This window comes from Ptychodera flava (genome assembly GCF_041260155.1).
Source record: "Ptychodera flava strain L36383 chromosome 23 unlocalized genomic scaffold, AS_Pfla_20210202 Scaffold_24__1_contigs__length_23054250_pilon, whole genome shotgun sequence".
NCBI lineage: Eukaryota > Metazoa > Hemichordata > Enteropneusta > Ptychoderidae > Ptychodera > Ptychodera flava.
Window position 1 is genome coordinate 7122396 of NW_027248278.1, and position 14278 is coordinate 7136673.

Sequence of the window (14278 nt, forward strand, 5' to 3'; positions counted from 1 at the left end):
CATCATCTCCAGCTGTGTCTGTTTTAACATGTCCGATAAATGTAAAACATCCTCAAGGATAATCTCAATTCTGCACCATTTTCTGACTTAGTACAACATTTAAGAGCAATAGCTTTACAAGGCGACAATTAAGAAGGGCCTAACAGGGCAGATCTGATGGCCAGCTTATCAACCATCAATAATGCAGTGAAGATACATCGATTTAAATGGTAGGAGCGAGTAAAAAGAGTTTTCAAAGCCGTGTAGAGAGGACTGGCTGTGTAAGCTGGCCACCTTCCCCTTTCATATACCAGTACTCCTTGTATATTGGATGTCCTGGCTGCCTGCCCATGTCATACATATCTCATACACATTACAGCGATTTTATCGAGTGCTGCTCTGCAGAAAGGAAGGTCAATCCTGATAAAATACTAACTCCGTTATGCGATATAAATATTTCTATTTATGATTTATTAATGTTTATACTTATGGAAATAATATATTTTCAACTATTCATTTCCAGTTGGCCTGTGGACCTTGGCAGGCGACGAGGTTTTATTTCACGCAAGGGCTTCTTTTCTAGCAAAGTTCTTACATTTGCCGGAAGGTTTCTGAGACAAGCATGTTCCGTTTCTTTCATGCAATTGAAGCTGGACCTTCTGGTTAAAACCTTTGCCACAATTATCGCATTTATACGGTCTCTCGTCTGTGTGCAACCGCTGATGAATCCTCAGTGCTTCCGGACGTCGGTATGTTTTCCCGCAAAGGTCACACATATATTCCTTCCTTCCGCTGTGCGAATCCATGTGTCGGGTCAGATCTGTCTTCCATGCAAAGACTTTGTCGCATTCCTCACACTTGAAAGGCTTTATACCAGTATGGCTCCGCAGATGTTGTTTAAGCCGTAGATTTGTCTGAAATGTGCTACCACACTCCTCGCACAGGAACGGTCGCACGTCCGAGTGGACCAACATATGTTTGCGCACTGCCCCCTTGGTAATGAAATTCTTTCCACAGATTTCACAAGGGAATGGTCTGTCTCCTGTGTGGATTTTCATATGCCTTCTTACTGATTCGGCATTCTTGACTCTGGTATTGCAGATTTCACATTTATAGGCCTTCTCTGTACTATGCGTTGGCTTGTGCCGTTTCAGCTGGTGTTGTTTGTGGAAGCCCTTGCCACAGATGTCACAATACACTGGGTATATTCCTGTGTGCTTTCGCATGTGACACTTCAACACATAGTTGGACGCAAAGACATTGTCGCATTCTTGGCACTGAAACATTTTGTGTTTCACATGCATCTTCCTGTGACTCCAGAACTTGTGTTGGGACGGAAAGAGATGGTTGCAGACATCACACTTGTATGACTTGACATCCTTGTGTTGTTTCATGTGCTCAAACAGGGTAGAAAAGGAGACAGTTTCTCCACACACCTTGCACTTGAACACACTGTCTGGATGTTTGCTCATGCAATGTGACACAAAATACGCCAAATTTGAAATCACATGGCCACAGTTACACGGTTTAGGGCTCAACACGTCCTCAGGTAAACTGGAATCAAACCACTCTGGTGGAAGGAAGGCACCGACTAGTGAGAAATGTTCTACATTGCCATGTAATCTCATAACTCTTATTTCTTTTTCAGACACGCTACGATCATAGACACCAGCTGTGTACCGTTTATCGCATTTAGCATGTCCATTCATATGTTTCGAGAGTTCGCTGTGTTCAATATCCCCATGGCAAATTTCACATTGATATTTACTGATTGTGTGTCTTTTTGTCACGTGACATGCCAATGCTTGCCGGCTCAAGAAAGTCTCACCACAGTGCTCTACAGCACACTCCAGTCCCTCTGCCGGCAATGATCTTTCGATGGCATACACCAGACGATCTGGGCTGACATGATCAATAAAAACATCTGCAATTAGAGCACTCATCACCTGATCTGCTTTTTCAGAGTCATTTAGTATTGTCTCATTTTCCTTCAGGTTTTGTGATGTATCAGTCTTTTTTGAAGCTCTGTCTACAAGATTATTTTCAAAGTCTTGGGGTTTGGCAATTGTCTCCTCTGTCACTATAGTGATATTATACTTATTTTCAAAGGATGTTACAATCTCTTTGGACTCCATGGAAGCGCCAAGATCTGGTTCTTTTTCTTGGTTATTAACGCCGTCACCATTTTCCTTGGTTGACATCTGCGATGAAGGAGATATTTCAGTGTCTTGCTGGAGTTCTTTATGGCTACTTGTCCCCTTGTCTTCTATGGTTCTTGTTGACAGTCCCTGTGTCAAAGAGGGACCTGGAACTCCAAGTTGAAACCCAGCAATATGTTGGGGTAACATTTGCCATGGTTGTGGTGGAAGGGGAATCCCCACTGGGCCAGGAACATTCAACTTGGTGTGGACAGCCTGTGATTGGGGGTTCAGTAATGGTAGACTGTTGAGAGCGACAGGAACAATTTGATTTCCCACCAGGACTGGCACAATGTGCTGTTGTGAAGGTAAAGGATAGTTAAGCCCAGGTGTGCTACCAGTTACAACAAGTGGATCACAAGGTATTCCAACAGTGTTACTTTGCTGAATGTTAACACCTATATTGCTGTTAGTCTGTGGACCAGCCATTATGAAAGTTGCTATAATTGGAGAGTTCATTAATGGCATGCACACTGGTGGCTGTTGAGCTTGATAAGACAGTGGTACAGCTCCATTGTTTTCTGCACTGTTGTTTGTATTCCCATTGAAAGACACTCCTCCAGGTGGAAGAACCTTCTGGACAGGACTATTGGTTGGCTGTGATGTAATAGAGATAGCCTTCATACCATCTCTGGGTGGCACTATTTCTCTGTCTCGATTTTCACTCTTGTCACAACTGTCATCTTGATTTGTTAATGCGTGAGAATTTGTCGGGATCATGTCATCGTTGAATGTGATATTAAGTTTTCTTTTTTGTTTTTGTTTTTGTGCATCCCTGAGGTTACAAGATGTATCACTGCTTCTTCTGAAACTAGGGATCAAAACAGGCTGTCCGCTGCGGTTAGCAATGTCATTGAAGCTAAATTCACTGGCACAGCAGATACCAGTACGCTGGTCTCCTCCAATCTTAACAGACATTTCAGATGCCTCACCATTGGCTATCTTGGAGTGACCTGGGGGATCACTTCTATCACAAAGACCTGATGAAGGTTCTCTTTCTGCCGGCATTCCTGAACTTTCCTTTTTCACAGTAGTCTCAGCTGATCCATCTGCAATCTCATTGTAATCCTTTCCCTCTAAATTATCGCCTGTTTCTGTCTTTACAAGAATGGTTCCAGTTTGTACTAGAAAATTCAAAATCTCCGTTTTATCTGTTGGATTTAAAAACACAAATAATGTCATTCTCTCGTGTGGTAGTTTATAATTGCATTTTTCATAGTTTTTATGAAATTCATCTGAACTTATATTAGCTATTGATGTTATGCAAAAGGTTAGTCACATTATGCTGTGCCAGGTCTGTAAACATTACAGTCGGATATTTTCACCTGTCAACATCACAGGATATTCTTGGTTCCAGCAAAATTACTATGTTTAGGATAAAGAGGCACGCAATGTTCCCCTACATGTGCTGTACATGTGCTCAGATCTGCTAACATCATATATTTTTCGAAGCATAGTTTTACAATATGTGCAAAAATTCATATGATGGGTGTTTAATTCTTGAGTCAGACATGTATTGTAACTAACTTAGTTAGGAATTTGCCCAGGGAAAGTTCAGCAGAATGGTGAATACTTCACTTACCTTCTGATGTGAGGGTGTCATCTTTCCATTTATTTAACAATTCTGCGTTTTTTTCTTGCAGACGCTTAATCATTGTTTTCTTCCTTTCAGAACAACTGGTGTTGCAAACTTCATCAACTAGAAAAAGACAACAAATAAAGTTACAATCAACATAATCTCAGCTGTTAATGTGTAAGTGTACAGTAATACGCACAAAACTGTATTGTTGGCTTGGATGAGTATTGGTACTCTAATTTCAACAATGTAAAACATAAACATACTGAAGGTAGAAGTCCTCAATCCTTGGTTCTGTATTGGCACTTGTTGGTGATTAAAGATGCATTGTCAAAGCAAAGATGGTGTGTTGGCTTTATATGAAATGTTAGTTATTGTAGTTTGACAGCAAACCATACACGGAAAACAGCTTAAGTCCAGCAGAAAATGTGTCAGTTACTTCTAAATAGTAGGATACCAAAACATAACATTGCAGGAAACAAGTGACCTACAGTCGATAGAGCTCCACTGTGTTATGTAGAGCTTACTGTAACTACACCCGTGGCCACTTTAGCGTTGATCAAGGCTACTTGATACAGACAGAAATTCTGCTTGTACAAAGGCAAAACTAGCTCTGTCGGGGGTTGTAAATGAGAGTTTACGATTGGCACCCTGTGTTCAAGATTGAGATACAATGTAATATTAGCATGCACTGGTCCATGTACAAGTCTTGTTTATTTCAATTTCCCCAGACACACTGTCTGCATGGGACATACCGGGTACAATTTTACTTGATGCTATAGCAGTGAGCTCATAAAAGTGTGTTGCCTCAATAAACTAATTATCCAGTAGAGGCTTTCATGAATGGAAGTGGTATCAGAGTGCCAATCGTTAGCTCTCATTTAAATCCCTTGACAGGGCCTGTTTTGTCTTTAAACAAGCAGAATTTCTGTCTGTATCAAGTAGCCTTGATCAACACTAAAGTGGCCATGGATGTATTTGTGACACATGTACTGGTAGGTGGACATTTTTCAGGATGTCCTGACAAAAAATGGCAAAAATTGCTTCAAAAATACACAACTACGGTAATGATTTCATAATAATTTAAACATATCAAATTAAGATCATCCCTAGGAAAATGTCTACCAAATATCAAAGCTATCACACTTCTAGTTCTTGAAAAACAAATTTTTCGACTAAAAATCGCAAAAATTACCCTAAAAATACAAAATTGCAAATTTCATTATAATTTCAATATATCACATAGAGGTAATTCAAAAGAATAGCTGTATATACTAAATTTCAAAGCTATCAGACAAGCAATTTTTGTGAAAAAAATGACAAAAAATAGCAAAAATAGCCCCAAAATACAAAATTGTAGATTTCACCACATTTGAATACATCACATTTTGACCATCACTATGACCCTGTCTCCAAAATATAAAAAATAGGCAGTTTCGGTGTGAAAACTTTCGATTGAAAATGACAAAAGTTGCCTTAAAAATACAAATTTGCATGTTTCTGCATAATTTGAACAAACACGAAATAGGTTATCCCTAGAGACCTAAATCTCAAATATAAAAGCTGTATGACCAACAGTTTTGAAGACTTTTAAAGATTTTTGATCAAAAATGACAAAAATTGATGAAAAAGCACAAATTTGCATATTTCATCACAATTTGAACAAATCTTAACTGGGTCATCCCCATGGACCTTTATACCAAATGTTAAAGCTGTCAGATCAGCCATCAAGGAGAAGATTTTTCCCAAAATAGCAAAATTAGCCTCGAAAATATAAATTTGCATATTTCATCACTATTTGGACGAATCATATTAAGGTTATCCTTGGAACCTGTACACTCCAAATATTAAAGGAATTGGACTGGCTGTTTTGAAGAATCTGACAACAGACGACGTATAATGGGTGCTACCACACATCCACTTACTGGATAAGCTCTGCCTTGCTTACAACAGCACTAGAAATTAATCTTTCCAAAATAAGAAAGGACATGCATTTCTTCCTATGACAGCTTGCTAAGTTATAGCCATGGGTTGTATACAACCAATGGCTATAATTTAGCGATTGTTGTTGTGGAGCAAATTCAGATTTGATGCATGTGGTAGCTTTCCAATCACTGCAAGACTTTACACTGCTTTAGCCACAGTCACCAGTTATGGTTCAGCTGCAATTTTAAATGTCAGATTCAATGCTAGCGCGCCTTTGTATGCACAAGGGATGTTGTGACGTATATTGTGCAAAGCAACAGACCTGTTGTGTGGGTCCCATACGCCTAGCTGCAGATGAACCTCCCTAAAATATAAATAGCATAAAGTCATGTACAATTGACACATACATGTCAGCCAGTCACTGGAACTTGCCTCCGAGTCCAATGATTACTGCACATCTTACCAAATAATTTGGACAACCATTCTAAGCTCTGCCATCTCCAAACCTAACCACATGGTTGAAATTAGACTTGGCAGAGTACTGTTGTCTCTTACATATATATATAGTCAAAAGTAGTTAAACAGTATAAATTCACTCGGATGGAAAGAAATACAGCAATGATATAAAGTAACGTCATGCAAGTGCAAGCAATGATCATTATGGGTTCTCTATGGTTGTGTCATATGATGATGAAGATATGACATCAGCAGGATTAGTTTATAACAATTAATATACAGCAAAGAAATAACATCATCAAAATCTCCTAGGTGTTCATCAGTAATTTACCAAGGCGACTATTTCGGGGATTTGAAAACAATACAGTTGACTGCCTTGGCTCCTCAAGCAGTACTGATCAGGTACCACCACACCTTAAGTTATTCTGAGTCTTATGTTATAAATGTCTTTCAGTGTTACATTGAATTTTTCAAAAAGTTGAGGATGTCTTTTTTAACATAGCTTTATGAAACTGTCTGATAATTTTAGGTTGTTGTCCTCCTTGAGACAACATCCTGTTGTACAGGCTGGCAACTCTTAGAAGAAAATCTTCTATTAGAAGTGTTGCACGAGCAATGCGAAGACATTCTGACAATACAGTGCCATAAAAGATATATGAAGGGATGTTACTTTCGCGATCTGGCATTATAGAAAACTTGAAATCATCGCGCTTGTCAAGAGTTTGTAGACGAATATTCTATAGACTATCTACTATAGATATGTCCAATTCGAGAAATGTAGCATGTTGTCCATTATGCTCACACTTCAACGTGAGCTCTGCAGGATATATTTGCTCGTATGATCTACAAAACTCTCAACCCTCATTTAGAAGACATATGTCATCAATGAATCGTGCGCATCCATGAAATTTTCGAGCACAAGCTATATCGGTATGAATGAGTTTTGACATGACTCCATACTCATGCCTGTGTAGATATAAATTTGCCAAAAATGGTGCTAGATATATATATATATATATATATATATATATATATATATTATATATATATATAAGGGATGCTGGAGAATTGATTTACAATGTCATCTTTACAACGTTGTTTTGTGAGTCGCGAAACTCACTCATCAGGAGACTAGAAACTCACTCATCAGGAGACTAGACTGTCTAGTCTCCTGATGAGTGAGTTTCGCGACTCACGAAACAACGTTGTAGAGATGACATTGTAAAATCAATTCTCCAGCATCCCTGATATATCTCGCTCTACTTTTGTATTGAGCACTTTGTATCGGACAAGTTGAACCGCATACTTCGTATATATATAGAGAGAGAGAGAGAGAGAGAGAGAGAGAGAGAGAGAGAGAGAGAGAGAGAGGGGAGAGAGAGAGAGAGAGAGAGTATAAATAGATGTTTATCTGTTTGTATGTTTATTTATTCATGATATTGTTTGTTTATGTTTGCATGTTTGTTTATTATTTGTTCATGTATTTGTACGCTTGTTTGTATGTTTGTATATTTTGTTAGTTCATTTATTTGTTGTTTGTGTGCTTGGTTTTTGTTTGTTAGTTCTTCCTGGCTCCACTGTGGTTTACTACAAGTAATTGGGGGAAGGGAACAGGCTGCATTTAAAATAGCAATTCTCAATTCGAGTGATGAAGTACACCCATTGAGCTGTCCCTTTGTCCAATCGTTTAAAAGATCAAAGTATTCACTCATTGCATTACGGCTGTGGTACTCTTCAGAAATTCTCTGAAAGTCATTGCTGTGGGTAAACTGAAAGGAAATTGATGGACTCTTCTCAACATTTACTGTGAGTTATTCTCTTTCTAGAGAAAGGCGACTTTGGTTATTGGAGGGACAGGTTTGTTTTCAGCTTCTTCTCTGAACAAATTGATTAACTGGACACAACTTTCAAAATATAACGAAGAACTAACATCATGTGACTAGTCAATGTGATGTAACTTGTGACTGACTGTCAGAAACAAAAACTTAGAAATAGGTTTTGAAATGCTCAATCTATGCAAAATATGCAACCCACATAAAACCATGTTTTTTGAAATATCAGACTCTACATGGCAGAATGCACTTTGTAATTTTTATGTGCCTTGAAAGTGAAAAATTTAAATTTTTGCTCAAACTTTCCTCGACTGAACCTTCAACCATCCTCTTAGCAAATAAAAAATAAAAATCAGGAGTCACCGGGCAAAGTTTGTAACTAAAACAAATGACCTATACTTTACGGATATTTAAAATTCAAAATGGCCACCATCCCAGTATTAATTCTACTGAGAAAAATAAAATTTTTGATATTTGAAAAACTAAGACGGTATGAGCCCCTACAAGAAGTAGATCATAACAGAATTGTACAAGTTTGAGTCTGACTATGTCTCTGAGGCACAGAAGCAGTTGCGGAAGTTTACTATAGACTCTTTTATGCATTTTATTATTATACTTGTCCATTCTGTAACTTGAGACTGATGAGAGTCCCTCACAGAAACAGAAAACATAAAACACATCTTTTATGTGACATACAAATAACTGACACAGATATTGAAATTGGACATAACTTAAGGCTACCATCTTATCAATTTTAAACCTCAGTACAGTAGAGTACAGCACAGTGCAGCACAGTAGTACAGTAAAGCTTGTAGTTAATAACCTGTTTCATGCATGATTGATGCAATTTGAGTTGACAGAAAATGTTGAGGTATTTCATGACTTTGGAAAACAAACCAAGAGAAAATGTTACATAAGTCACAACTACATGTAACTGCAGTAACTTGTTGCAGGGTATGTTTTGTCTATGGTAGGTATGTCATTAGTTGGGGATGTTCCACTTCTTTAATATTTCCAAAACAAAAAAGCTGTTTGACTGTGAAACTGGCCCTTGATAAATAATGCGAGGCGGGGGGGGGGGGGGGGGGGGGGGGGGGGGGGGGTTGGGTGGGTGTGGCAGTTGTGTTATTCCTTTAGGCAAACATACCCAGCTGTGTAAACAAAAAAACAATGGTTGCCTGGTTTTACATAATCATATTTATTTTGTCAGATTGCTGCTTTAAGAAAAATTCGGATTGTCATGCTAAATCTCTGGACTGGAATGATTCCATTTTAAACACTGGCCACTCACACCCAGGTCATAATAATCCATGTGTACGATACCATTCACTTTGGATGATAGCAGGATCTGTTGATGAATGCCATTGTCTAGACCTCTGATAACAATGTCCCACCTCAAAAATTTCGGAGAAATCAGAAGAACGTACCCTATTCATTCGGGGAAACCACAGAACACGATCCTTCTTTTCACATGAGCAATATGTTGTGTAGTAAGGTAAATGCATACCAACGATTATTGTGCTGGGCATTTTGTTTTCGCTTATTTTGGCTTTAGCTGCAAGGCCAAAAACACCATCTCATCCGACCTTGTGAAACCTTTTGGTGTTTTGCAGATCTGTGAGACTCGAGCCCAGCTTTTCCCGTGAACTGTAGCTCTTTCAATACTTAACGCGGTGTGAGCATGGAGCTCTACAGTGTAAGGAAATGCTTGACTGTGATGTGACAAATTCCAAAATGTTCGAGCTCAAACTTGTATTTTAGTAATTTTTACATGCAGACAAAACAGCTTAGTTGACCCCTCAGCACACTGCACAATGAACGGGGTCCAGACACTTCGCACCAAAACCAGTTCGCCCCACACAACTTCGTCCCAAAACCATTTCGCACCAAAACCACCTCGTCCCAAGTACTACCTCGTCTAACGCCACTTCGCCCCAAGTACCACCTCGTACTAAAACCACTTCGCTTACCGTATAGTTCCGTCAACTCGTCCTAAAACATCGATGTCACGATGTATCATAACGTTGTTTTTACCTGCAACTTGGCTACCACGAACCATTTATTCTTCCATGAAACCATACCATATATAAAGGAAACACAAAAACTACTAAATGGTACGTGCGCGGTATTGCACGATGCGATGTCATTTTCTCGAAATGTGTACAATTTCAAGATTTCAGTTCTGGGATGGTAGAAAGGTGATTAAAACTTCACTGGCAGTGGTTGGTTATTTTCATCTTTTAACGGTTACCGATAAATTGGGGAGTTAAGTCGTGTTTTTTTTTTCGGATCGCAATGGTTTTGGGCGACGTGATTTTTGGGGCGACGAGGTTTTGGTACGAGGTTGTTTTGGTGCGAAGTGGTGTTGGTGCGAAATGGTATGGGACGAGATGGTATGGTGCGAAGTGGTTTTGGTGCGAAGTGTCTGGGAACCCTTCACAATGAACACCTGACTCACCTTCACCGCCGAATTTCGAGATTGACTGAATTGAGACTTTGTTGTGCGTTCCTGACATTTCCGCTTCCTTGCTGTACTAGGTTAATATTATTGTTGGTTAATCGACGACGAACATGACGATAGAATGTCGGACAAACAGCTCATTTCTCGACCAAGCAAGCGTTTAGATCTCAACAACAACAACGCTGCCTGCATGCCGTGGCGTCTGCCTAGAGGGCGCTGTCGGGGTCAAAGGTAAAAATAACCTGGCTGGATTTATCTTGACCTCTGAGTTGCGACAGCGAATGACGCATGACGACGGACGAACGGACGCCGAACTATGAAGCGACCGGTGGTTTGTCGGTCTCTCGTGGAGATACTGTGGTTAAGTCAATCATACTAAGAACTGTCACTGGTGTTTCGCACACTTTTCGCAGAGAGATCGCTAATCGTGTACCATATACCGCCACAGCCTAGCCTGCACAGGCGCTCGACAGGTCTGCCCTGATAGGTCGCGAGGCTCACACTCACAGGCAGTCATTCTTGGGTTGGGTAGCCTGCTCGATCAATCGATCGCATACTCGGTGCTCTTCCCACCTATGAGTATGTACGATCGGGTGTGCGGACAGACTGTCCAGCGGAAACCTCCATGGCCCAGCCCAGTGCTTCGCGTAGCGACCAAGACATGCGCGTAAATGCAGCAGTGCAGCATGTGCGGGCTTCGGGTAAGGTGAGTGCGCCATGGTGCTTGGTGTCGCCTGTGTCAGGCGTCAGATTATCTTGCCAGGAAATTTACCCACTTGATTACAATTTCAGTGGAAAACGAATAGCTATAATGATGAAGATTCGACACATGTTGTATCTATGGACCCGTTTAACTTTAATGCGGGGAGGTGGGCGGGGAGCGGATGAAAGAGGCCCCTATAAAAAAGCAAAGTTATTTCAACCTAAATAAAGACGATCCCTGATTATTATTAGATTTTTGTGTCAAGTTGTGGGCAAAGCAATTTTTAAACTCTGAAGTGTGATGAGTCACAGATAAAAAGTACTGATACATGGAGTTGGCATTCAACAGTACACTGATTTGCAATACAGTAAATTCAAGAGAACTATTTTTTTTCAGTGTGTATTTGTACATTTATGACTTATCATTAAATTACTTTTTACCCCTTCAGTTTAGCTCAGTTGTGTATTAATCCCTCAAAGGACCAGTAACTCTTCTGATTGTCACTTTTTATATCTTACAAGTCAGCCATAATTTCTTGTTCTACTAATTAGCATGTTACGATGTACATGTGGTGTTCAGCTTGTCAACTCGGCCTGGACGTGTGTATACTATTGTTATTGTTGACAAGGGATTTCTGGCCCAAACTGGAATTCAAATGTAAACAATAACAGTGCATTCTACACATACTATAAAGCATTAATTATTCACTGGGATTTCATTTCGCTTTTTTGGCTGAAACATGAAATACGTTAAATCAATTATCCCAGTGAACAAGTTTAAATAACGATAGTCTATTGTTTTACCGACAAAAACAGTGAACTTAAAGCCTAGTGAATGTCTTAAACATCAAAATAGTGACATAAAAAACCTTGTGAAAATAAATTATATGACAGTATAGATGTCATGTTGACAAGCAGAATAGTAGGTGTGTCAACATGCTTTTTGTAGTAGAACCAGAACTTGTAATTGACAAAAAAAATAAAAATGAAAACAATATCAAAATTAAGTTAAAGAGTTACTGGACCTTTATATTTTATACCTGATTTACAAATGACTTAGCAATCTAGTAAATTAACAGGATATTTTTACTAACATGTATAGTTGTGCATTTCTGCCAATCTAAAAATTTTAATACAAAGACGCACAAATCTCAAATACAGTACAGTGCTTTGAAGACATATACACCTCTTTGAAACTGAGTCCTGAAATCTGGGCTGTAAGGCCATAAATACTTACATTTGTCCTTTTAGACTCGGGCAGTGAGAGAAAAAATTAGTTGCAGATTAGGCATTTATTTACATATTTATTCATTTATTATATATTTATTATATATTTATTTATTTTGACCTCTGACAGATATGATACAGTTTAAAACCATATTCACACCAACTGGAGGATACAGTAAAATGGAAGACATTGGTTACAGGACAAAAATGCCAGTTAAACGACAATCAGGACAAAATATATGTCAAACACAAACGCTTTTAAGCATCTCTTTTAAAACTCAAAACAGAAACATGAAAAATTAGCATTCTTTGATCAAAGCTGTTAAAAAAATGAATTAAACTGTGAATTGATGGTGAATGTAACTCAGACAACCACCAAATTCATGAAATGTTCTTTTTTATCTAGGTAATCTCCCAGGAATATGAAAATTGCCAATCGATCAGTCGACAATCAAGCAGACTGTTAATGATTAGTGTAAAAATGCAAATCATTAAGTTTAACATACAGATTATAATAAAATAATCATCAAATCTTACTTTTAAAACATGGCACAGATCATTTAAAAGACTACAAGGATGGATTTTCTACTGATTGTGTACAAAGCATTTGATGGCATGTAAATTTTAAGGTGGAGCTGCATGTTTCCAACACAGACTTTTTCAAAGCAATATTTCTCATCAAAGATGACAAGAAAACCCCCTCATACTATATATTTTCAAAAAGTAGAGACTCTAAAGTTTAGTATGGTAGCAGTACTTTACTTGAAGGATGAAGTGGGTATGTATTTGGGGTAAAAAACCTCAATTTTGGTATTAATGATAAAAATTAATTTAAGTCAAAAAGCTGATCTTATTTTCTGAAATGTAATATTTCATTTGAAAGAAGAGTATATGTAGAAAAAAATGAGTATTTTATTTTGCATTTTAATATCTATTCTCATTCTAAAATGGCTTTGGCTGAAAGACTGACACTTCAAAAAAGTGATTAAAATCATGATTATTAAAATTAAAATGCCTCTTATTCAAAATGTAAGAACCTTATTGCCAAACAAAATAGTCATTTTGTTATACAGTATTTTAAGAATATAACGTGAAAATTTCAGAAAAATTGACCCAGCCAGAGTGAAGTTAATTTCTTTGGAAATCCTGAAATTGGGAGAAAAAAGAAGCCAGGAAATCTGATTATTTGCATACATTTACATACATTAACACTTTTGTATCACGCAACTTATGACTGCTTGACTACCTAAAAGGTGCAACCAAACAATATTTTAATCTTGGATTAACAAATTATTTAAAATTAAATGAATATTTGCAAAAAGTGATTTTGAAGCAAAATACGCTGTGTTGGGTGCAGCACCCCCTTAATCTCTTCCTTGATAACTATTTACAGTACCGGTATTTGATTGCTATTGTCATCTGAACTACTGTCATTCAGTATTCTAGATATTGTCACATGGTTGTACATCTGTCCTCGGTGGTAGTCATCTACGCTCAGTTGTTTTCTGTATCTGCTGTGATGATGTCACCATCATTATTTGACTGTTCTCCGACTTTTCCTTCACTGTCAATGGTATTGACCAATTCTTTGGTGATGGTGTCTTTGTCATTGTTTGACTGTTTGTCAGCACATCCTCCACTGTCAGTAGTTTTGACCAGTTCTTTGGTGATGGTGTCTTTGCCGTTGTTTGACTGTTTGTCAGCACTTTCTCCACTGTCAATAGTCTTGACCAATTTTTTGGTGACAGGTATGATGAAAGGACAACCTGGTATTGATTGATCTCCTATTGTTATTGTAACCTTATATTTACCATCCAATCGTCCAATCACAGTCGCTGTGTGTGTACCATCCCGGTTATCTGTGATATCAAGATGTTCCCATGATTCATCAGGTTTTTTTACCTTGGCTATCACGCTAAAT

General features: G+C 38.3%; 1 protein-coding gene across 1 annotated transcript; it reads right to left on the reverse strand.

Moving 5' to 3' along the window:
• Window positions 1-429: 429 nt before the first annotated feature.
• On the reverse strand, window positions 430-10646 carry LOC139124636 (zinc finger protein 23-like). The gene is made up of 3 exons (XM_070690764.1): window positions 10426-10646; window positions 3760-3876; window positions 430-3328 (listed from the first exon to the last, which is right to left on the reverse strand). Exons 1-3 carry the CDS (start codon window positions 10481-10483, stop codon window positions 540-542), a joined length of 2964 nt encoding a protein of 987 aa, XP_070546865.1. The 5' UTR covers window positions 10484-10646; the 3' UTR covers window positions 430-539.
• Window positions 10647-14278: the final 3632 nt, after the last annotated feature.